Source organism: Choristoneura fumiferana, chromosome 3, assembly GCF_025370935.1.
Source record: "Choristoneura fumiferana chromosome 3, NRCan_CFum_1, whole genome shotgun sequence".
Classification (NCBI taxonomy): domain Eukaryota; kingdom Metazoa; phylum Arthropoda; class Insecta; order Lepidoptera; family Tortricidae; genus Choristoneura; species Choristoneura fumiferana.
Window position 1 is genome coordinate 3,081,344 of NC_133474.1, and position 23,024 is coordinate 3,104,367.

The 23,024-nt window shown below is 39.5% G+C and overlaps 3 protein-coding genes across 3 annotated transcripts in view; 2 read left to right on the forward strand and 1 right to left on the reverse strand.

Moving 5' to 3' along the window:
* The window catches only part of LOC141426379 (uncharacterized), a 28,751-nt gene extending 24,271 nt beyond the window's left edge, over positions 1-4,480 (forward strand). The window contains exons 3-6 of the mRNA XM_074085241.1: positions 431-628; positions 1,286-1,427; positions 2,005-2,217; positions 3,283-4,480. Of these exons, the coding sequence (XP_073941342.1) occupies positions 431-628; positions 1,286-1,427; positions 2,005-2,217; positions 3,283-3,371 (642 nt within the window). The 3' untranslated portion in view covers positions 3,372-4,480. The remainder of the gene's footprint in view (positions 1-430; positions 629-1,285; positions 1,428-2,004; positions 2,218-3,282) is intronic.
* Positions 4,477-7,890, reverse strand: LOC141426385 (eukaryotic translation initiation factor 2-alpha kinase 1-like). The gene is made up of 3 exons (XM_074085252.1): positions 7,615-7,890; positions 5,648-7,002; positions 4,477-4,896 (listed from the first exon to the last, which is right to left on the reverse strand). Exons 1-3 carry the CDS (start codon positions 7,673-7,675, stop codon positions 4,564-4,566), a joined length of 1,749 nt encoding a protein of 582 aa, XP_073941353.1. The 5' UTR covers positions 7,676-7,890; the 3' UTR covers positions 4,477-4,563.
* A 258-nt stretch (positions 7,891-8,148) lies between these two features.
* LOC141445707 (eEF1A lysine and N-terminal methyltransferase homolog) overlaps positions 8,149-23,024 on the forward strand; it is a 34,355-nt gene continuing 19,479 nt past the window's right edge. Inside the window, exons 1-7 of the mRNA XM_074111596.1 lie at positions 8,149-8,324; positions 8,414-8,972; positions 10,154-10,294; positions 11,433-11,551; positions 18,762-18,942; positions 19,785-19,962; positions 21,219-21,512. Of these exons, the coding sequence (XP_073967697.1) occupies positions 8,233-8,324; positions 8,414-8,972; positions 10,154-10,294; positions 11,433-11,551; positions 18,762-18,942; positions 19,785-19,962; positions 21,219-21,512 (1,564 nt within the window). The 5' untranslated portion in view covers positions 8,149-8,232. The remainder of the gene's footprint in view (positions 8,325-8,413; positions 8,973-10,153; positions 10,295-11,432; positions 11,552-18,761; positions 18,943-19,784; positions 19,963-21,218; positions 21,513-23,024) is intronic.

The following is a 23,024-nucleotide window of genomic DNA, read 5'->3' on the forward strand; positions in this document are numbered from 1 at the left end:
TGAATAATGCACTACTGTATGGTAGTGGTATTATCAATAATATGTATACATAATAAAAATCAGAACTAGCAGTTTGCAATTTTAGTGAAGTGATTTGAAAAAATGAAAAAAAAGTTTACTATAACACGAGATTACAACTAGTACCTAGTTATTAAGATTGCACAGTGGATCCCAAACGGCTGAGCCTGAGCCTGTATCTTGGGACCCAATTCTTTTAGACTTCATGCTATTAGATCGGCGTATCATCTCACTAAAGAACCGCGAAATTTAATTTGAGAAAATAAATTTCTTTCACCTGACCGATACGATATTTAGCTGGCGCCCCGAGAGTCAACATTTAATTACCGCATTGAGATTTTGGCTGCAATGATGTACCTATAGTCTTACCCTTTCACACTGAATCTCCCTAACAATCTATCTCTGTCCTCAGCTTCTCCTCCACCACGTGATCCCCGGAGCGTTCGACATTGCCTCCCTCCAGGATGAGATGACCGGCGTCTCCCTCGCGGGCACGCAGCTCCGGGTCAACCAGTACGATATGCACGACGTGGAATGGAACGAAGTGCGCGTCACCACTATCAATGGTGCTAGGGTGCTGGAGGACAAGAAAGATATACATATTCCACAGGTAAGCCCAGTGGTGCATGCAGAGAGGATCAGGGGAAGACTATGGTGACCATCTGTGTAAGCTTCACTACTTCAAATAATTGATTGAATAGGCGTTACTTTGCGGAGGTATCAATAAACTAAAATAATTTCTTTGCTCACCCGCGACCTTATGATAGCTAAGTTTATGCAAGATATGCGTGTTCATGCAGTTTCTCCACCTCCACACTGTAAGTATACACACAAATCACACGAACCCGAATATTACTCCCTAAAACTAACAAGTGACAAATTAAAACGTTTGTTGTGGTTTATTAGTCTAACATCTGGTACTATGATGTACGGTTGTGTTGTTCTGAAGATGAGCTGTGGTTGAGTTCGAAACGCATGAGTGTATTGTAGTATGGTGGTGATAGATGGGTTTGTGTGATTTGTGTGTGTTCTTACAGTGTTGAGGTGGAGGAACTGCATGAACACGCATATATTGCATAAACTTATCTATCATAAGGTCGCGGGTGAGCAAATAAATTATTTTAGTTCTTCACTACTTCAGTTATACACGTTGCCACAACACACACAAACACACACACGTTGTTAACAAGTTAACAATTCATATTTCCTGAACTATATCCGTTTTTAACGTGTGCACCTATTAACAAAGTCACCGTTCGTGTTCCAGGGCATAGCGCACGCCATAGACCGCGTGATGTTCCCCCTGCCGGTGGGAGACCTGGTGCAGACGCTGCAAGCCGACCGCGACCGCCGATTCACCACCTTCCTCAAGGCCGTGCAAGCCAGTGGCTTCGCGGAGACGCTCTCAGGTGACAAATCGATGGAGATCAGAGGCCATTGTCTAGAGCCGGCTCTCGCTCTTGATCAAGGTAGTTTAAGATTGTCTGTCTTAGGTAGGTACACCGTTTTCGCACCTCTCAAAAGGCGTCATCATAATGTTATTTCGCGCTAGAAACTGGAGAATAGGCCTTTAGCGACCGCTTCTCTTGGGCTCTTGCTCTACCCTATGCAGGGCCGGCGCTGATATAGCGTAGGATCACAATCGTTTTTACCACTTTTTCTGTCACACTGTATAGGAAAGGTAGAAAAAATGGTGAATGCCATTATGAGCGCCCCCGCGTTAGAAAATACGGCCTCAGAAGTGATCAATTTCATCAGGGACTTGTTTACCGCCGACGATTAACAAGCAACGAGTAATGCCAGAAATTAATGTGTTTTGTTGATAGTTTTGTGTGACGAAGTGTGACGGGCGATTACTTATAACCAGATCGAGTAAATTGACCGCTGTTTTTTTTTTTGGCGTGAATTCTGACTACCAAGCTAGCATCTCTGAGTAAGCTAGCATTCACGCAACTTTTCAGTTAATCAACCTTAAATCCATTCCAGAAAGCAAAACCTACACAGTGTTCGCGCCGACGGACGCGGCGTTCGCGCGCATGTCCCCGACGGAGCTAGCACGGTACTCAGACAAGGCGGCGGCGCGCGCGCTGGTCGCGAGACACGTGCTCCCGGGCACGCTGTATAGTGCCGGCATGCGGTATTACCAGCTCAGGAACAGCATGGAAGAAGCCACGCCGCTTACGCTGCAGAAGAATGCGGGTAGGTTGATTTTTTTTAAGCAGAGTTGAATAAAATATTAAATACCTACCATGAGACAATGGACACCAATTCACCTTGTCCCAACCCAAAGTAAGTAAAGCTTGTGTTAATAAATATTAAACAAACCAAGACTTGAAAACAAGCATTCGTATTTTTCATACGAATATCTACCCCGACCGCGGAACCAACCCGGGACCTCAAGCCAGCCCCGGATCTAAGGGGGGGCAAACAAGGCGGGGCACTTGCCCCGGGCGGCAGTTTCATGGGGGCGCCAAATCCTTGAGACAAGAAATGAAGAAGAAAAGAAGAAAAATGCTACTCATTGGCAGTTTTAACAGTTTTTCTCAAACACTGAAGGAAGGGGGCGCCACCATCAAGGTTTTGCCCCAGTTCGAAAAAATCGTACAGGATCTCTAACGAAAAGGCTATTTGGTCTGCCAAAGTGAGAGTAGTGGTCATAGTAAGCTAGAAGGCATGTAGTGCTATAAAGTGAGGAGAGGCTACAATAGAGATTTTTCCAGGCAGACGTTATGCCTGGGGACCGAAGTCCGAAGGTAGAGCGTTGCGTCCGCGTTCAGAAACTTCGATGGCGTAATGCCCGGTTCACATTATTCCAGTAAAACGTGCCAGTAGCGATACATTGCGGGGTCACAATCCAAACGAGTTACACAACATCGATCGAGCACTGCAGTGTCTTGCTACTGGAATAATGTGAACCGGGCGGGCATATGGCGCGATGCTAGATGTTGGAGTTTCTAATTTGCTGACTAGATGGCGCTAGGAGTCGCTACAAAAGTATCTCACCAGTGAGGGGTCTATTAGATAGTATCGTGGGGTCTGTTTGACGTTTGCTTGCGATTGGCTCATTTAGTTATTTAACCAATCACAAGCAGACGTCAAACGGACCTCTGGACAGTAACGCCATCTAGTGATATTTCGTCTCCGTGAAAACCCTCATTTCATAAAATCAACTCGGCAGTTGCGTATAAAGAAGTACAACAGATAGACAGAGTTACTTTCGCATTTATATTAGTGTGGATTTACTCAATTATCTTTCTTCTCCAGGCCGCATAAAGGTGAACAACGCGCAAGTGATAACGCACAACATCCCGGCGACCAACGGTGTCATCCACGCTGTCGACACCATTCTCTAGCCGCCATCTTGCGAAGCTTCCCGCCAAACTCAGCTGACCCGATGAGTAACGTCTCAGTCTAACACGCTAAAATCACAAAATTGTACTTGAAATACACAGAAATGGAATAAGTAAAAACAAAAGCACATCTGTGTGTACCTAAATCACACTGTTGCCTAGATACAGTAGAGGAATCTGAATCGCTTACCAGGGTGGGCCCTTTTCACAATCAAATATAGCTATGATTTCCGTGACAGATGTATGGGATGTCAATATGACATCAGTAGCACAAAGGTTCTACGGGTTCTACCCTGGTACGCGATTCAGTTTCTATACCTAACTAAATTAGTTCTGTTAAACGATAAATCTTTAGTAGTGCCGTCATTTTAGCGCCGGCCTTAGCCCTTAAAGGTAGAGAGAGATTGTCTAAACCGCTTCCGCGCCTCTCAAAAGCCGCCATCATAATTTTATTTTGCACTGGCAACTGGAAAATGGCGCCCCTTGCCATTTAATTTGGTATCTAGAGCGACCGCTCTTGCTCTACCCCCGGGGCCGGCACTGATTTTATTATCATTCTATCAAATACGCAGCTATGCTAAACAATTAAGTTATTATTAGGTAGGTACTACATGGTTATAAAACTAAAACCTAAGTTTATGACGATGAAATATATTAGTTCAGATTTTGGTCGTGGGGCCAGCTGTGTTTGTGGTATTATACCCGCCAAATTAGCTTCAGTGAAGCTTAGCCTTCAAACGCGATAAAGTTCGCTCACGGAGTTTTCTATGGAACTTATTGAAATTAGGTACTAATTGCGAAAATATTGTAAGATAATTTGACATCTTACGCTCGGTGTCAAATTTCGTACAATTTAAAGTTGTTTTGGCCATTTCGTAGATTTCTTAGTGAGCTCACGGCTTTGATACTCGTGTAAGGGGTGTGTACTGAAAGTTAAAAAAAGTGACTTCTAACTTCTAAACTCAATTTAATAAAAGCGTATTAAATTTCCAACATTCCGAACACACTCCCTCTTTTTTATATTAAGACTGTAAATATAACTTAGAAAATAATTTAATAAGAATAATTTATAAATATGTTAAAGGTTTTTGTAAATAAAAATAATAACTTACTATTTTTGTTTTATTTATTTTTAAGTTATAAGAATAAGTAGAATAAGAGTACAAAATCAAAACACACACACACACATAAAACTTCAAGGTTTGTGATTGAACTTTGCAAGCATCATTTTCAACTGAGCGATTTCGTCGTCCTTTGCCGCTAGCTCTTCTCTCAAAGTCTTGATAGTCTCATCTTTGTTCTCTGAGAGGTTTTTGAGTTCTTCCAACAGTTGTCTAGTGTCTAATCTCCTTGCTGGACGTCTTTGGACGAGTTTACCAATAATGTGGGCTATTTTAGGATAGTTGGCAGTGAGATGAGCTGGTATTTGGCCCTTACGAAGGTCAGTTATGGTTTTCACTCGTTCCATATCAGTGCTGAATGGCTCGATCATTTCAAGCAAGATGATGCCGAGGCTGTACATGTCACTCTGGAAACCAAAAGAAAATAAACATTAATCCAGTATCATTAAATTTGAAGAATTTTCAAATTCACAGAGTGACAAAAATCAGACTGCCTTAAAAACAAATATGTACTAAACAAAAGTAAATAGCTTAATTTTTTTACAGTAGAAAGTAGGTCTACAACATACATGAATCATCAGGCAGAAATGTATTTGAATATTTCATTTAAAATAAAACAGTAATAATAATAATATAATATTGGTATGTACTTGGTATATTTATCTATGACTGCCTTGTGATTGACTCTACTTTAATGTTCAGTACGCAAAGAGACCAATATGGCGCTAATTATGTAACACACAATGTTGCGTTTTGAAAAGTTTCCAGATTATTCCTTCTCAATGACTCTTCCAACCGTTTCAGTTTGAAAGAGAAATAAACATGTACACACACACACACACACACACACACACACACACACACACACACACACACACACACACACACACACACACACACCAGCTCTGGAAATCAAACCCATGTGCATCCACGTCTCAGTTTGTAATTTCAGTATGATTTTACAGGTGACCATAAAAGTAACAAATTTGGAGTTGAAATAAAAAATACAAAGACAAAAAAAAACCAATCATACTTACAACAAAGCTTGTTTCACAGTATGAAATTACTAACTAGATACGACTTTTTGAAGAGCAGTGACAGAATTTTTTGTGAGTTTTGCTTGTCAGCCGGCGGAATGTAGATGAAGACTATATTTACCTTAGGATTACACTGCCCGTCCAGCTGTTCAGGCGCTGCATACAAGTGCGTGCCCACCGCCAAACCGCTATGAGACTGCTGCAGGGGACATGCCAGTCCAAAATCTCCCAACTGTACCAACACACCAGCCTCACTCTGAGCCACAAACACGTTACTCGGCTTTACATCATGATGGATGATACCTCGCGAATGTATATAATTCAACCCCTTAACTAGTTGTGTAAACATATCTATAAGTACATCAATATGTGTCCAAGTCACAGGAAATTTCGTATCAGGAGATATCTCAAATGCAGAGTCATAGCTTTGCCCAGTTAAATCACTGGAGCTCTTGCGAGATACTGACATGAGGTTGTTGCGTTCATCAAGCCATTGCTTAAGTGTTTGTGTGCAGAAAGTCATCTGGATGTACAACGTTGCCCACTTCAGGTTGACTCGGGAACAGTTATCATATTCCTTGCTGTCAAATAGTTTGCAAACTGCCTTATCACACCCCTCCCTTTGAGGGGTTTCTGAGTATTCTTCACTTTCTGATTCCTCAAAATCTTCTATGGAATCATCGGACTGCTCTTGACTGCTAGAATTTTTGAAGGATATTATGAAGTCAGATTGACTTTGCTGTTTGTTTAGTTCCTTAGAGTTATGAGTTTTGAAAGATTGTATCAGGTTGAAGTTAGTGGAAAAGGCATTAGTATTGTATGCAGATAACTCATCATCATCCATATCCATACGGTATTTATGCTTCTTCTTTTTCACATTTGACTCTATCATTGGTTCAAGCCAGGCTGCTTTATAATTGACAATATTAGGGTGGTTCAAACTTGCAATTGTTTTGACCTCAGCCAAATGCGTCATGATAGATGCCACATCCGAAGACTTAATGTAGACCTTCTTCACTGCATATTCAACACCATCCAATCTGTGCCTGGCTTTAAATACACTTCCAAAACCACCACCTGCGATGAAGTAGAGCTCCTCAAACTCTCTATGGTACCGAGACCATTCTAACCAAGATGGTCTAGCTATAGGCCAGGAGGCAGGTATTGTTATAGGTATTTCAGACTCACTAGTAACAGTTACTAACTGGTAAAGAGCTCGTTGATACTGGCTGCGCATAGCTTCGAACTCGCCCATGGCATATGAGTTGTCTATTAAGTTCATGCTGTGGAGTTTCTCGCATATTGTGTTGTACAGTAGGCTGGCTCTGGCCATATCTTTTTCAAGGAGTGAGCACAGCTGCTTCACAAGGGACTGGACGAGTAGACTTATTGGAGTGGTGGCAGTTGACTGTACAATTTCAACTTGTTGCAAACTTTGGTTGACTATATAATCATGCTGGCTGTTATGGTTTACACCTGAAATTATATAAAAGGATGATGAAATAGGAGAATTTTATGACTTGTAGTGATAACCACTAACAACAAGACAAGAGTGAGTAATGCCAACATAGATAGATATCCAACAAACAACAATCACACCTTAAGAGTAGTTAGCCAAATGTAGCTAATTCATAGAGCATTAATTTTAACACAAAGGACTAATATCTATTAATACTTGAGCTATATAATATATTTGGCTTAGTAAGAATTGTGCAATTGTTAGGATAAATATTATTTTCAATAGTGCATACTGAGTAGTAAAAAACTACTACTAACTACTTTATGTGCAATAAAGAATTTACGTATGACGACTTAGTTTACATCTTTTGATCTTTATCATAACATAATAATATTAAAAATGTTTTTGGACTGTAATACACAATTTGCAACTAGATTGAATTTAAGAATGACACCGTTTTATTGGGTTATTCCTGGTGTCAATCCCATGTGTTCCCATGGAATATACTAGAATACAAGGAAAATACATCAGGTAACTTTTCAAGGTTATAAAGTGGTTACATTGAAGGCACTTTATTTACGCCATTTAAATGCAATATAACTAATAATTGTAGTATCACTATTCCTTACCCAAGTCGAAGGCTTTCACGGTGGCGAGAGCCTCCCATTTATCCTTATTTTTACTTTCCATTTTGCGTTAATTCTGTGGCCCAGTTGACTCCAAAGTGTTCGTTGTTCAAAGTAGTTGAAAACCATCTTATTGCAAAAACTACAAGTTTTTGCTTACAGACATTGTGTGAGGCTTGTTTTGTCCAGAACGGATTTCAAATATCAAAGTAAATTCGAATTCACGTAAATAAATCAACTACATAATTTGTTTTTTTTTTTCGTCAATGACAGTCAGTCACACCAAAAACAATGCAATTTAAAATTTAATCGTTCTGTGCTGTCTATGGTGTAGCTAAGACAAAAAATAAACAATTTATAAAAAAATAGAAATACAGTACAATTAAAAAATAGATATCAGCTTTAAATAAAAGAAAACAATTAACAAATATATTGAGCAGACTTCAACAACTGTTGACCTTGTAAGTAAACGAAACGTTCGGGATTTGATTTGTCGCAACATTGAACGAAGATTGAACGTCACGTCAGTCAAAACGTCATTTTGACATAAAAACAAAAATATCAACGAGACTCGTGTACACGATTAAATTTTTGAATTTTCTTGATAAAAATCTCATAGAAATGAATTTACTACCTAAAAGTCATAAAGAATTCAGCGAGAAAGACTACTGGAATAAATTTTTCAAGAAACGCGGCAACAAAGCTTTTGAATGGTAGGTTATAAAATATGCGAATGTTTTCGTACGTTTCATGCTTATTTTACTCTACATTTCAATTAAATCTGTTTCCTTTGTAATTTTAGGTATGGGGAATATCTAGAGCTGTGTTCGCACCTGCATAAATATATCAAACAGACTGATAACATACTAATAACAGGTTGCGGTAATTCTGGCCTCAGCGCTGACCTATACGATGTCGGCTTTTCAAACATAACTAATATAGACGTTTCAGAAGTGGCCATTAAACAAATGAAAAACGTAAACGCACAAAGAACAAAAATGAAATTTATTTGCATGGATGCACTGAACACAAGTTTTCAAAATGACGAGTTTAATGTGGTCTTAGATAAAGGCACTCTAGACGCGCTCATGCCCGATGATACAAAAGAAACAAACGACACCATAGACAAATATTTTAGTGAAATCAAAAGAGTTTTGAAACTTGGAGGTCGGTTTGTCTGCATATCCTTGCTGCAGGTTCATATATTAAATAAGCTACTGGCCACTTTTTGTGATAAGTCCTGGATGTTCAGAGTGGTGCGATGCCATGAAGCTGAAGAGAAGAATGCAGAAAATGGAGATGGGACCACTTTGCCTGTCTTTATTGTGATTGCTACTAAGTTCAAGGAAATGCCAGTTTTAGTAAGTAATTTTGAAATAAGCATTCCTGAGAACTAAGCACTTACCATTTTCTAAAAAACTATGTCATGGCATTCTGGTATACTAGCTGTTGCCGATGACTCCTGTGAAGAATTCGTTTTTATCACTATCCTATACTATACTATACTTTTCGGATAGGATGGGTATGGTGACACATGTCATTAAGCAATTAAAGGGTTGTGAAAATCTATATTCAAATCAATTTATTGCGATTCTTGATTAAATATGCTAAGGGTGTATAATCATTCTTATTTTATATTTTTAACTAGTTTTTGCCTACGGCTTCGCCCGCATAGCAAGTGTTTTGCTTGTCTATCGGGATCTCACAAACCATGCGGTCTTCTTTGGCACTATATCAAAACTAATAATGGTTAAAAAATTAACAAAAACCGCAATAACAAAATTGAATAACAAAGTAACAGTTCAAAACATCAAACAATATGAAACACTCAAAACAAAGACGCATTTAAGGACCTTCACTCTCATTCATACTAATTGACAGATGATGCAAGTCAAACGATTTGACAATATTGTGGAATCAATTTGGTTGATAAGCAAAGTCAAGCTCTATTGTAATAGAGTTCCGTTTTACGTGATGAAAGTTGACGAGATTAAAATATATCTTATTTCAGCTTTGCATGGGGACCTGTGCAAGCCCATTGCTACAATTTTCGCTCTCCGTTGCGCAGTGTTGCACTGTTGTTGGTGATAAGACAGTCAAGCTCTAGGTATCTTAGGTTCGGTTTTACGCATGAAAGTTGGCGAGTTTATATCTCTTAATAGAAATTGCTCGTTTGCCATTCTATCTTATTAGTTTTATAACAAAATATTATATTTTTAAGTGATTTGTATTACGAAATTTTTTAAGTTACATGGAGATATATATTTTTTTGCTCTTTCAAGATTCAAGTATATTTTTTATAAAATATTGGCCTGCAACATTCATGGCGTGGAATGGAAAAAAAGCAAATGTCACCATACCCAAGCTAACCAAACAAGTGCTATAATAAATATTTTTTTTCCAAATTCAAAAAGTACAACAGATAACAGAATAGTTCTTTAACAATGCTATTTTTATTAACCATAGGCTTAGATTCAAATTGTTTTAAATGTTTGTACCACACATAAAATTTAAAACCAAACAAAACTTTTAAATTTCATAGATAGCAGAAGTGTGCATGGCTGGAGATAAGATGATTCGGCTAAAGTCTGCAGATGAGGTGCGAGACAGTGTCAAGTCTGTGCAGGACACAGCATTTGTGACTAACGGGCTGACCAAGACAAGCCTTGAAGGAGAAGATGAGGTAATAATAATAAGCATTTTTGGGCCTCCATTCAAAAGGCTCTACTCTACATCAATGGAATATCTGACTGAACAGGGCTGAGTTGATCAATATTTGTTCACTTCCCATGCTCATAAACTTTGTGTTTATGCTGGATATAGGTATAGGTGACATAAAATGACTTTTTATGCTCTAGTGCAGTCTTTCCCAAAGTGGGTGATAATGCCCTCTTGTGGGTGCTGTAGGCCTAGAGGGTAAGGGGCCCAGAAAAAATCTTCACCTTCGTGCCTTCATTAGGCGGGACTAATATGTTATTGAGGTTTTTAAGGTGAAAAAAAATGAGGGGTGCTACAAAATAACTGATTTTCGAAGTGAGCGTTACACAAAATAAGTTTGGAGACCTCTGCTCTAGTGCATGAAGTAAAATCTTCATCTAAGACCAAAGTAATCAGATGCCAACAGCCACAAACAAAGACATTAATTTATTTTAATAAATCAACAAAACAAAACTGGCTGCTAGTCGCGAGCAGAGCACAATGGCCGCGGCGCACTAAACACGCAATTGAGCGAGCTCGCCAGCAGCTTGGCTGTGCTCGGTGTTTGTAAAAGTGTTCTCACACTGTGTGTATGTTTTTAGTGTTTAGTTTTAACACTATGCTGAATGGGGCCCACTTTGATACTATGTATTTGAATACTCTCTCTCTCTAACCCTCTTGTGAAGACATTTTGCAAAAATACAAAGATACTAATGTTTGTGATGTTGAGTGTATATATATAATTCTCAATTAATCAGACAGATCTACATGAAATATAAATATAGGTAATGTCATGTGACATGAGGATCATGGAAAGTCAGTACTAAATTCTATTTTTCTACAAAAAGATTTCACTATTAATCTACTTTTTTTTCAATAGATTTTTACGTCATTCGCTTTATTTTCCAGTTTTGTATCACATTATTTTTTTTAAAGCAAATTTATATTCCATTTTACATTTCGTATTGTAATCCCCTGATGTTGGACTTTTTTTTCCTTTATATTGGTACAGATCTAGTAAATAATGTGTTCCCGTCGTATTTTGTCGTAAAAGTTTGTATACAAACTTATTCGACATAATACGATGGAAAAAAGTTATTCAGTAGTATAATGTTGCCAAACAGGTATCCCTAGACCTGATGCAGCCTGGTGAAGAGTCTCCCCGCTACACGCTGTATATCGTCGACCAGAAGCAGTCACAGGCCATCAACAAGTATGCCGTCTTCATTGTGCCGCAAGGAAGGTATGTAGACGGTATACACTGCATCTCAAAATTAAACTGTGACATTTCAACCGGAATACGGAAACCGTAAAAACTAAAGTCACCGACAGCTCGAAGAATATACAAGTTCAATGGGCGGGGCGGGACACATTGCTCGAAGAACGGATAACCGTTGGGGGAGAAAAGTTCTCGAGTGGCGAGCGCGAAACGGAAGACGAAGTGTTAGCAGGTCAACCTTTAGGTAGACTGACGACGTTGTGAAATTTGCAGGCAACTGGTGGATGCAAAAGTAGAGTTGTTGTTCATTGAGGCGTTCTAAGGGGGGGGGAGGCCTTTGTTCAGCAGTAGGTAACACGTCTTCCGGCTGATGATGATAATGATGATGATTTGATCAGACGGTTGGGTAAATTTGCCTAAATGAACGCTCATGTAAATGTTATTTAGGATTTTTTTCAATTCAGTTTGACTAATGTTCCTATATTTTGGTCGGTGTTCTCGGCGCCAACGGGGTAACTTCATCTGGTTTCAAAATTTCTGATTTAAACCTTTACAATAATGTTCAAAATAACTTACCCAGGAGACTGCAATCTTTTGAGACGGAAGAGCAAAAAATCATAATTTTACAAAATTTCCCAGCTTTTTTTGAAATATCATTCACGTTCCTAAATCTGATCCTCAAGTTTCATCAACGCCTCATCACGCCCGCTATCAAACTTGTTTACCACCAAAATAGCCGTACAAAAATATGCACCATAAATATGTTCAACCCACATCTTTCCGCCATTTCATTTGTTTACAACCGAGTGCAGAGAGTTCAACATAATATGTGCTGCGCGGGCCTTGGCCGCGTGCCAACCGCGCCTACAGGCGAACCCTGGGGGTATCGCTAGTGCAAAACACCTTTGGATCGTATCGCGTGGATGGGTGCAATAGAGTTGAGATTTATTTACGGGAATAGGTTTATGGAACAGATTATCATGGACGTAAAAGTACGCGTTCCCGCCCGGGCGTCTAAGCGTACGAGTATTTATAATAATAATAATAATAATTTATTTCATAAGGCTCTTACAAAAGAAATAACAATATAAATAAATAAATATCACGGGACAATTCACACCAATTGACCTAGTCCCAAAGTAAGCTTAGCAAAGCTTGTGTTATGGGTACTAAGCAACGGATAAATATAATTATATAGATAGATACATACTTAAATACATATTAAACACCCAAGACCCGAGAACAAACATTCGTATTTTTCATACAAATATCTGACCCGACACGGGAATCGAACCCGGGACCTCAAGCTTCGTAGTCAGGTTCTCCAACCACTAGGCCATCTGGTCGTCTAAAAATATGAAATCAAACATTAATAATATACGGGGCCTGCTATTATAAATTTAGTAAAATTGTTCCCTGACCTTCATGCTAGGGTGCCCTGTGATATGAAGGACAGTGGTTCGGAGCTCGAGACACTGGTTAGCACTTTAGATCTAAAGATGATTCCATGTAAGTTGAGTTTGTTTGTGTATGTGTGTGTGTATTTAGAAGTAAAGCAACTGAAAACGTTCGCGCGCAGCTCACAAGTCTCGCAACTCGGTGACTTCTAAATACGCCAGCTACATTAATACTGAGACATTTTCCAATAGCTAATATTTTATTATTTTCCTACTCTCGAAACAAACAGCTGACAGTCCTAAGGCTGTGTAAAGTTTGAAGGGAAATTTTTAATCACGCCTAGCTAAGATACAACATTCGTAGGTACCTACCTGTAAGTTCTAAAACTTCATTTGTGCCGTTAAAACTCCCGCATTTGCAATACACTTTTTTACGAAAATATCTATTTTATCTATTGAGTATGCACTCGTAAATACTCGTGGAACTAGTCTTTAGATCTAGTATTTTGTGGATGCGTAATCGTAAGACTTGGTACGCATTTGGCCTGGTACATCTCACCTCTAGTTTGCATCCTACAGGACGGTTTGAAAGCCAGTTCGAATCAGCAAGCTTCTACGGAAGGACCTCTTTAGTGAACTTTGTTAGCTTAGTCGACTCGAGAGTTAGCTGAAAGTTTGAAGCTATTCAAAACTTCGACTGATTTTAGGTAGGTATATTTTGTAAATACATTTATTATTTATTTTATTTAATGTCTGATAACAATACTTGTCAAATTACAAAATTAAATTTAAATCAAACTAAATTAAAAAAAAAATGACATAAATTGATGTTGTGGCTTTTACTAAGTCACGTAGGTCCTTATCTGCGTTAAATAGAGTTTAGCGACATAGTCTAGTCTAATCTAATAAGAAATGTAACGAAATATAATAATGTCTGCAACCAAATTAATAATGATGTCAACTTGAAGAAAACCCCCGACTCAAAGTTCAATATCTCAAAAACGGCTAAACCGATTTTGATGAAACATGTTTAAGAACCATCGCTAGAAAACCTGATTCCAAATAAAAAAAACGCATTCAAATCGGTCCACCCGTTTAAGAGCTATGGTGCCACAGACAGACAGACGGACGCACGGACGCACGGACGCACGCACGCACACACACACACAGACAGACACACATAGCGGTCAAACTTATAACACCCCTCTTTTTGCATCAGGGGTTAAAAATTACATAGCATAAAAATAAAAACATGAAAATATTAGGCTTTAGTCGCTAAATTTGTTAAATATTTTATTTAAAAAATAAAATAATTAGGGGCTGTTTCACCGCCCATTATTTAGTTTTATCTGACGGATAATAAATGTGATGCCGTCTCCGTCTATTCTAGCAAAACAAACAGAGACGGCATCACGTTTATCCGTCAGATAAATTTAATCAGTCGATGGTGAAACAGGGGGTTAATTTCAGTATTGAATGGATGGATGAAACATTGTGGAATCACACTTCATAAAGTGTAATCCTTACTAATATTATATTAAATACGAAAGCTTGTCCGTCAGTCTGTTACCTGTTCACACTTAAACCGCGGACCCGATTTAAAGGAATTTGATGTGATGATGATGATAGTTTTAGGTCCAGGGAAGGCGGATAGTTTTTATCCCGGAAAATTGCAAGTTTCCCGCGGGATAGCGATAAACGGATTTTTCTCAGACGGAGTCGCGGGATAAGTTACTTAAATATAAAATTATCTATTTTATACGTCGTTCTTAAATGCGGCCAGCTATGTAGGTAATATGGAAACTAAACAACTTAAAAACAATGTTAGTGCGAAATTTCATATAAAATTTCAAAATGGGGTAGGTACTTAAGTACGTATGGATATGTACAACTTATAGGTTAAGTTATACTTTACGAATTGATTAATTTATTGCAACATTTGAAAAGTGTCTAAATAAAAATAAATACAACTTTTAGATTAAAAATCCTCCGGCATTTTAACTTTATTTTTTTATTTCTTAAAAAAATCGTCAATCAAAAATTATGTTTTTCGCCTCACATAACCCAGTATTAAGGTTGGGACTTGATAGAAAATTGTTCTTGACACAATACCTACAGGTATCAGGAAATACCGCTGTTCCATAATTATTTATTATTTAATAACTATGAATATGTGAATAAGTACCTACACAAGAAAATTTCTAAAAAATATGTAGTTAACCCTTTATAAGGCTCCATTTATTGGAACATACTATCACAGAATCAAAAGCAGCTATCGAATACATACCTAGCAAAGGATGTTTTTAAAGCTAGTAGTATTTTCAATAGTTACAATGAATATTGTTACTTATTACTAAAAGAATAAGGTTGAATTTCCAAATCGGTCGCTAAATCGTCTCTGCCTTATAAAAAGTTAAGCTATGGAATGGCTAAACCGATTAAGAACCATCTTATTCAAACTAGCTTTTTATTAAAAAATATAAATACGAAAAAATTAAGTCTAGTATCAGCAGTCACCGAAAATTATACCAAAACTATACCTACTTACATACATAGGTACCTAGACGACAGAGCTGCTCCAACTAATTAAAACGCGTTTCCCAAAAAAAAAATGACCTAGCTAGATTTTCTTACTTCTTTAATAAATATAGTGACTTGGCAACTGCACACGGCAAAAGAATGTACAGTCGCCTTCACCAATATCTGTCACGATACGATTGACGACAAGATAGCCAAGTGATTAGAGAACCTGACTACGACGCCTGAGGTCCCGGGTTCAATCCCCGGCCGGGGCAGCTATTTATGAATAATACGAATGTTTGCTCTCGGGTCTTGGATGTTTAATATGTATTTAAGTATGTATTTATCTATATAGGTATGTTTATCCGTTGCCTAGTATCCATAATACAAGCTTTGCTTAGTTTGGGACTAGTCATTGGTGTCAAGTGTCCCATGATATTTGTTTTTATTTTATTTATAACTAGCTGTTGCCCGCGGCTTCGCCCCCGTTGATTTTTTCTATAAGTATTTCCTTTCGTAAAAACCTTCTCCTGACAATAACGAACACAACAAAAAAAGAATTAGCGAAATCGGTCCAGCAGTTCCCGAGTTTTGCACTTAGCAACACATTTTAGGATTCATTTTTATTTATAGAGATAAAGCGTTGATAAATATCAGATACGACTCTATTTCTAGGGCCGGTTGGACGTGCCAGATGTTTTTGCACGCTCCGCTGTGGCAGATATTAATATAGGTGACTGTACATAAAACGAAATCTATCTAATTAGTGCTCAGAGCTTTTATTTGTTTGAAAGCACCTTTAGGGATGTTTGGCGTGATGAAACCCTAATTGATTGTGTGTAGAGGAAGAAGAAGATCTTATGATCGTGGTTTCTCTACAACGTCGCTTCTTAAACGACGTCAATCACCTACACACCTATATTGGGAAAGCTATTTAAATAACTTGGAAGATAATTCTGCGTGTGGGTTTGCCAAGTCACTATTTATTGGATTAATGAATAATGTAATATTTATATGGTTACTATAAAATGTTGTTAGCTGACTAACTAGTTTCTTATCAATTTATGATAACTTTATTGAATAGAATAATAAATATTTATTTTTGAGCAACTACGAGTTACAATAATACAGCTAAAAAAAACCATAAGGACCCCTCAGCATGTCAGCATGTGTCATATTGACACATGCTGACATGACGACCTGATGGCCAAGTGGTTAGAGAACCTGACTACGAAGCTTGAGGTCCCGGGTTGCAGATATTTGTGTGAATAACACGAATGTTTGTTCTCGGGTCTTGGATGTTTAATATGTATTTAAGTATGTATTTATCTATATAAGTATGTTTATCCGTTGCCTAGTACCCATAGTACAAGCTTTGCTTAGTTTGGGACTAGGTCAATTGGTGTCAAGTGTCCCATGATATATTGTGTAAGTACTGAATTAACCGACTTGGTTTTACATTCGATTTCACAACTTTTTACGGCAGAAGAACTGCGTTGCATGCAAGACATAGTAACTTTTTGTACTTTTTGTTGTTTGTTGTGTTTGATGGTGATGGGTTAAATAAATATTCAAGAATTGCTCGTTTTAAAGGGTACCCTTTGCTGGCGATCGCAATGACAGATTTCGCATACAAAAACTGTAATTTGATTGCGATCGTGAACGGCAGAAACGTTAGTCAATACAGACTCAGGACCCAGTCAACGTAGAGAGGAGCTGTAAGCGGTTGTGTCGGCTCGCAGAGCACGTCCTCCAAAGCCAGGGCGAAGCTGTGATGGTGGAAGAACACCAACAGCATCTTCAACGTCATAAAAAATTAAGGAAAACTATGGCCCAAGCCCTCTCATAAGGCTGTGCCCAGCGGTGGGCCATATAGAAGTTTCGATGTGATCATGATTTGTCCGTTATCGCAATTGTAATATTATCTACTCTGAGACTATCGTTTTCAAAACTTCATTTTCTGAAACATGACATGAAATATTGAGTTACATTACAAGTAATAGGCCGGGAAGCATCGCGCTGCAGGCGCTGCGGCTTGGCTGCCTGCGCGCGGTCACTCTAGCGGCCTGCAAAGAGATTTCATACAATTTTCCCGCCCTCGGCCGGCAATGCGACCGTCTTTTGTTTCAACGCTCACTGCGGCAGCCGCCCGCCAGCAGCCACACAACACGGCGACGAGACTGGCGTCCCGCCAGCTTCATTTCTTGTTTTTTTATTTATTTTATTTCATGTCATGTTTGAGAAAAGCATTATACAGCCTCGGCCGGAACGCGGGGTTGCCGACCTCGCATCCCTATCCAGTCTATATCCGCTTGGCCGGCAACCCCCTACTTCCCGGCCTCTACAGTAATGTACTATTATTTTGACACGTTCCCCTTTTAAACTGTAGTTAAACGTCGAGTATGTGTGCCAAGGCGATATTACCACCCGCACCCGCTAAATATTAACAAGATTTATTGTCCATCAGGCGCACATTAACCGTAATTCGTGACTTAAATTATGACAGTTGACATTTACCGCTATTTCTGGCGGTGTGAAATATGACAGCTCGCGTCATAGCGAGCGGAGTATTAATTGCTACGCCCCAACGCTATATACGCAGGGTGTAACATTCAGATCGGTCAGTATGAGAAAGTCTAAAACTCTAAGACATACGAAGATCTGTTCTTAGAAACCGTGTCATCGATTTTAGTAACAAGTAAAACTGCATTCAAACAATTTATAAAAAACTTGTACTCAGCTCGGGAATCTATTCTTTATTAGAGATAAATTCTTAAAAAAATAATGTGTAATTTTTTTTATTTTTTTTATTAAGTAATTATAATTCTGTAAGGTCACAATAAAAGGTGTATTATGTACAATAAAATTAAATAAGTAAGCTAAAACTATGATAAATCTAAAAATGGACCCTGCGGTATGGTACCAAAGATGCTGGCAGCATTTTCCCGCTGGATCGCAAGACTGATGCGTTGAGCGAGGAAACTGCCAGCTCTTCGGTCTCCTGTGGTATCTGAATCTCTTTGATAGATCTTTGAAGAGACTCAGAGCGCCAGGGCCCCACGGACCAAGGGTCTCGACGCCGAAAGGTACAAAATCATATTCGGCACCGAGACCACTGTATTTTCCTGCTTTGGCAGTTTCTGCCATTTCTGCAAAAGATAATATCGGACATGCATTTAATGGGATTTTAATCCAGGAGGGCTATTACGAAATCCGAAAATCGAAGTTCGTATCGTACCGGGACGGTACGGCCTAGGTACGGTATACGGCCTGAAATATTTTTTTATTATTAATAATTTAAAAAAAACCGTCTTCAGAGAATCCGAGTGGTTATTCGGCACACCGGCAGGGCGGCGGCAACTGCAAGGATCGGCGCGTTTCGGGCGGCTTGTGGTGGCCGTGCTCAGGCGAGGACACGACTTCGCAAGCCTCGACGCTGTCAAAGAGGAGCTCGCGCAAGCTGCCAAGATGTTGCTACCGAACGGATTTAGTGGACAGGTGAGATTTACATGTTTTCTTATATACCTACTAGTGTGGCGAAGACTGGGTGCCTGAACTAGGAGGTACAGTCAGCAGCAGAAGTAGATAAGCAGTTGGGGTGAATAAAATTATCTAAACAGTCTTATTTATTACCTTGGCAGTAGAGTCCTGTGTAGATCATTTTGAGCACTGTAACCGCTCATCCAATTTTTCATACTTACTGTACCTGTGTGACAGGTCACTAGGTGTGTGTGTCGGACGTATCTGGGTCGATCAACTTTTTCTTGTACCTCGTTGCCATGGCTACGTCCCCTGGACAACGCTTTATAACCACGACATTCTATATGTTTTCTGTGGTTAAAATTCATCGAGTATAAATTTTTGTCATAGTTGCAAGCTCATTATTTTAAAGACTATCTCCTAAGCACATTAGTCGCATATATCGAAGCAGTTTTTTTATGAAACTGTCAATGTTGTCTCTTAGACAACGGGACAGAATAACAAACAATAAAAAGTTGATTGGCCCATCTGTATATCGAATATTAATATATCTAAAGGTAAAAAGTCGACGGTCAAAATAACGAAAGTACATTTATAGGTTAGGTTAGGTTCGATATTTTGACCCTCGATATTTTAACTATCGATATTTCAATTTTCGATATTCAGATACGTGCCCGTGTGTGTGTGTGTGCGTGCGTGCGTGCGTGCGTGCGTGCGTGCGTGACAGACAGTGCCTACCCTGGTGTGGGGAATGGCACGGTGCTGCGGCGCATAATAGCAGCTGCCTACCCTGCCCAATGCACGCCTACGGGTATGGGTTTGTGTGAGTGATGAGATGACAAGTGTGTCCTCTCTTTCAGATCCCGTTCCTGTCGCTGGGCAGCGACGTGGGGCGCCGCGTGACGGTGCACGCGGGCTCTTCCAAGGTGTCCGGGGACTTCGTCGTGGAGGATGTGGATGTGGAAGGCGCCACGCACCGCCGGCTCGTGTTCATGGACAACCAGTTCCTGGTGCAGAGCGAGGCCAAGATGAAGACTGGTCAGTACATCATCATCATCATCATCATTCCAGTGCTGGGCACAGACAGAACTTTCAGAATGAGAAGCCTTGGGCCGTCGTTCCCAGCGGGCTCAATGCGGATTAGGGACCTTACACACATCATTAACTTCGCAGGTTTCCTCGCGATGTTTTCCTTCGCCGTAAAGCTCGTGGTAAATTTCAAAATGTTATTTCGCACGTGAATTTCGAAAAACTGAGAGGTGCGAGCCCGGGTTCGAACCCACGATACTCTGCTTGAGAGGCCATTGGTCAAACCACTAGGCCACCACAGCTGACATTCACACGCAGTAGCACGCGGCTATGTACATCATCATCCCAGCCTATATACGTCCCACTGCTGGGCACAGGCCTCCTCTCAGAACAAGAGGGCTTGGGCCATAGTTCCCACGCGGGCCCAGTGCGGATTGGGAACTTCGCACGCACCATTGAATCGCTTCGCAGGTTTGTACAGGTTTCCTCACGATGTTTTCCTTCACCGCGAAGCTCGTGGTAAATTTCAAATGTAATTCCGCACATGAATTACGAAAAACTCAGAGGTGCGAGCCGGGGTTCGAACCCACGACCCTCTGCTTGAGAGGCGATAGGTCAAACCACTAGGCCACCACGGCTTCACTCTCGCTTCGGCTTCGGCTATGTACGCGGCAGCAGTATTTGGTCAAAACCGTTCATAACTACATTCGAAGGGACAGAAATATTGGTCGTTCAACACGATTGGTCGTTACATCCAGTGTTATTCTGGTATATAAGATTGTGTTGGAACAGTTTTCTTGATCGTTACATGGTCAGTTCTAAATAGGTCACACTGAAAAACAACGTTGCGGCTTGCCGTAATACACGCACTCATACACACACACATTATTAATTAATAATAAAATCACTATTGCTGCAGAAAATAAGACAAGACTACACAAATAAAAAATACATAAGCAGGTGGTAATGGGTTCAGGCTCAGCATAAGCTGCGAGCAAAAGAAAAAAACTTGCAGCACTGATTATCAGCCTGCACCCGTCCCACAGCGTTAAATTTAATTCTAGAACCGGGTAAGGCTCCATTGTTGCTAGAATATTTTTGTTACTATCCATATACCTACTTTTTAAGAATTTTTGCTGACTAGGGCCCATTTTGTATTATTGTTGTTTATTTTTATTCTTTCCTTCTAATGTATTTGACTGTAATACATCTGTAGCTGAGTGGTCAGTCACTCAATTTTAACAGCTGTCAATTTCTCATTACAGTAAAAAGAAAGAACAAAACGAAACTGGTGGTGGACTTTGGCCATATATCCCTGTACCATTCCTTCATGTGTGTGGGGGCGCACCTGGCCCCTTCCAAAATGGCGGTGTTAGGGTTGGGCGGAGGGGGCCTCTGCATGTTCCTCAAGAAGTGCTACGGAACCCCGCTGACCGCCGTGGAGCTGGACCCTACCATGCTGGATATCGCGAGGGACCATTTTGAGCTAACGTTGGACGATAGTTTGAAAGTTGAGATCAAAGATGGCGTTGATTTTTTGAAGGATGAAGCTAGTAGTGGTAAGTAGTCTACTGTTACTATACAACGTGTGACTTCCATAAGAACATATTTTAAGGGTTGAAAGCATAAGCCCTAATGAACGTAAATTAGTATTTCTAGTTTAACCCTTAATAGGCCCTATTTATTGGAGCATACTACCCCAGAATCAAAAGCAGCTATCAATAATTACAATGGAAAATGTGACGTTTTATGAAATTAATAAGGTTCAGTTTCCAACTCCATGCAAGTGGTCGGTAAATCGCCTGCACCTTACTAAGGGTTAAAAAAAACTTTTTTAATTTAAATTAATTCGACACGCAATGTATTGGTAACAAAGGTAACGACTGACTGAAACGTCAAATAAATGTTTGCATTACATTGCTGCTCGAGAAAATAAAAATAACTCTATTAGTAAAAGAAATTGTTATATTTTTTCGATAAAACGGTTCTCAATAGTTAAAGCTATCGTTAATTAAAATTTATAGTCTTATGAATGTCACACGTTGTACAGATTTGAACTTCCAATCGTCATTTTATACATACAGAGTGATTCGGGAAACGTAAGCAGACTATACTACGAAGTGGAAAATTCAAACTTCGTATGTTGTCGTCCCGCTACCGCTTATTATTATAAGAAAGAAAAAAAGACTTACGTACTTATCATACCAGTATTAGTGAGTGTGATTATTCTTTTGCCAAATATCACAAACAAAAATGTTCAGTTATTTACCTACTACTAGCTTTTGCCCGCGGCTTCGCCCGCGTGGAATTCGGTTATCGTGCGCTGTTCCCTCGGGAACTGTGCATTTTACCGGGACTAAAAGTAGCCTATGTCACTCTCTGGCCATAAACTATCTCTATGCCAAAAATCACATCGATCCGCTGCTCCGTTTCGACGTAAAAGACGGACAAACATACAAACACACTTTCGTATTTATAATATTAGTATGGATAAAGATTACAACTAGGAGTGTGGTGGTTGCGGTAGAAACTGGATGAAGGATGATAACAGTATATGAACAACAGCGTCTTTTTTTCTATATTGCGCTCGCTAATCCGCTTGCAAAGCGTTCCGAGTATTGGCATCACCGCCTCATGCTTCCAACCCAAGCAGCTGTAGTTCTATTGGGGAGACCTATGTCCAACAGCGGACGTCCTACGGCTGATATTATGATGATGATGATGTGTACCAATCCCTTCTCAGCTTGGGCAAAATTCGTATATCTGTTCTCCTCGAGTTCCTCGACTGATCGTACCTATTTCTCAAATGATTTTTTTGAAATTTTGTGAGCGGACGTCTGAACTAATTATAAAAATGTATTCACTAAAAGAACCACACTTTCCTCCTGAGTCCTGCCTTTTTTAACAAACTTAGTGCTTAAGATCCAGACGTGGTTGACCTGCTTTGTTATTTTGGGTATTATTTCAAAATTCTTAGAATTCTTTATTCAAAGTACATTCGGCCGTTATTCTTAGTGTTAATTGGTCCTTTATAAAGTGCGCGAGGACACACGAGGCTATTCCAATTAATA

Bases quoted from the DNA above. Each gene is read 5' to 3' on its own strand.
- LOC141426385 (XM_074085252.1), bottom strand. From the start codon at position 7,675: ATGGAAAGTAAAAATAAGGATAAATGGGAGGCTCTCGCCACCGTGAAA. The intron at 7,003-7,614 runs GTAAGGAATAGT...ATATAATTTCAG, and splicing joins CGTGAAAGCCTTCGACTTGG to GTGTAAACCATAACAGCCAG. The intron at 4,897-5,647 runs GTAAATATAGTC...TTTGGTTTCCAG, and splicing joins ACGGGCAGTGTAATCCTAAG to AGTGACATGTACAGCCTCGG.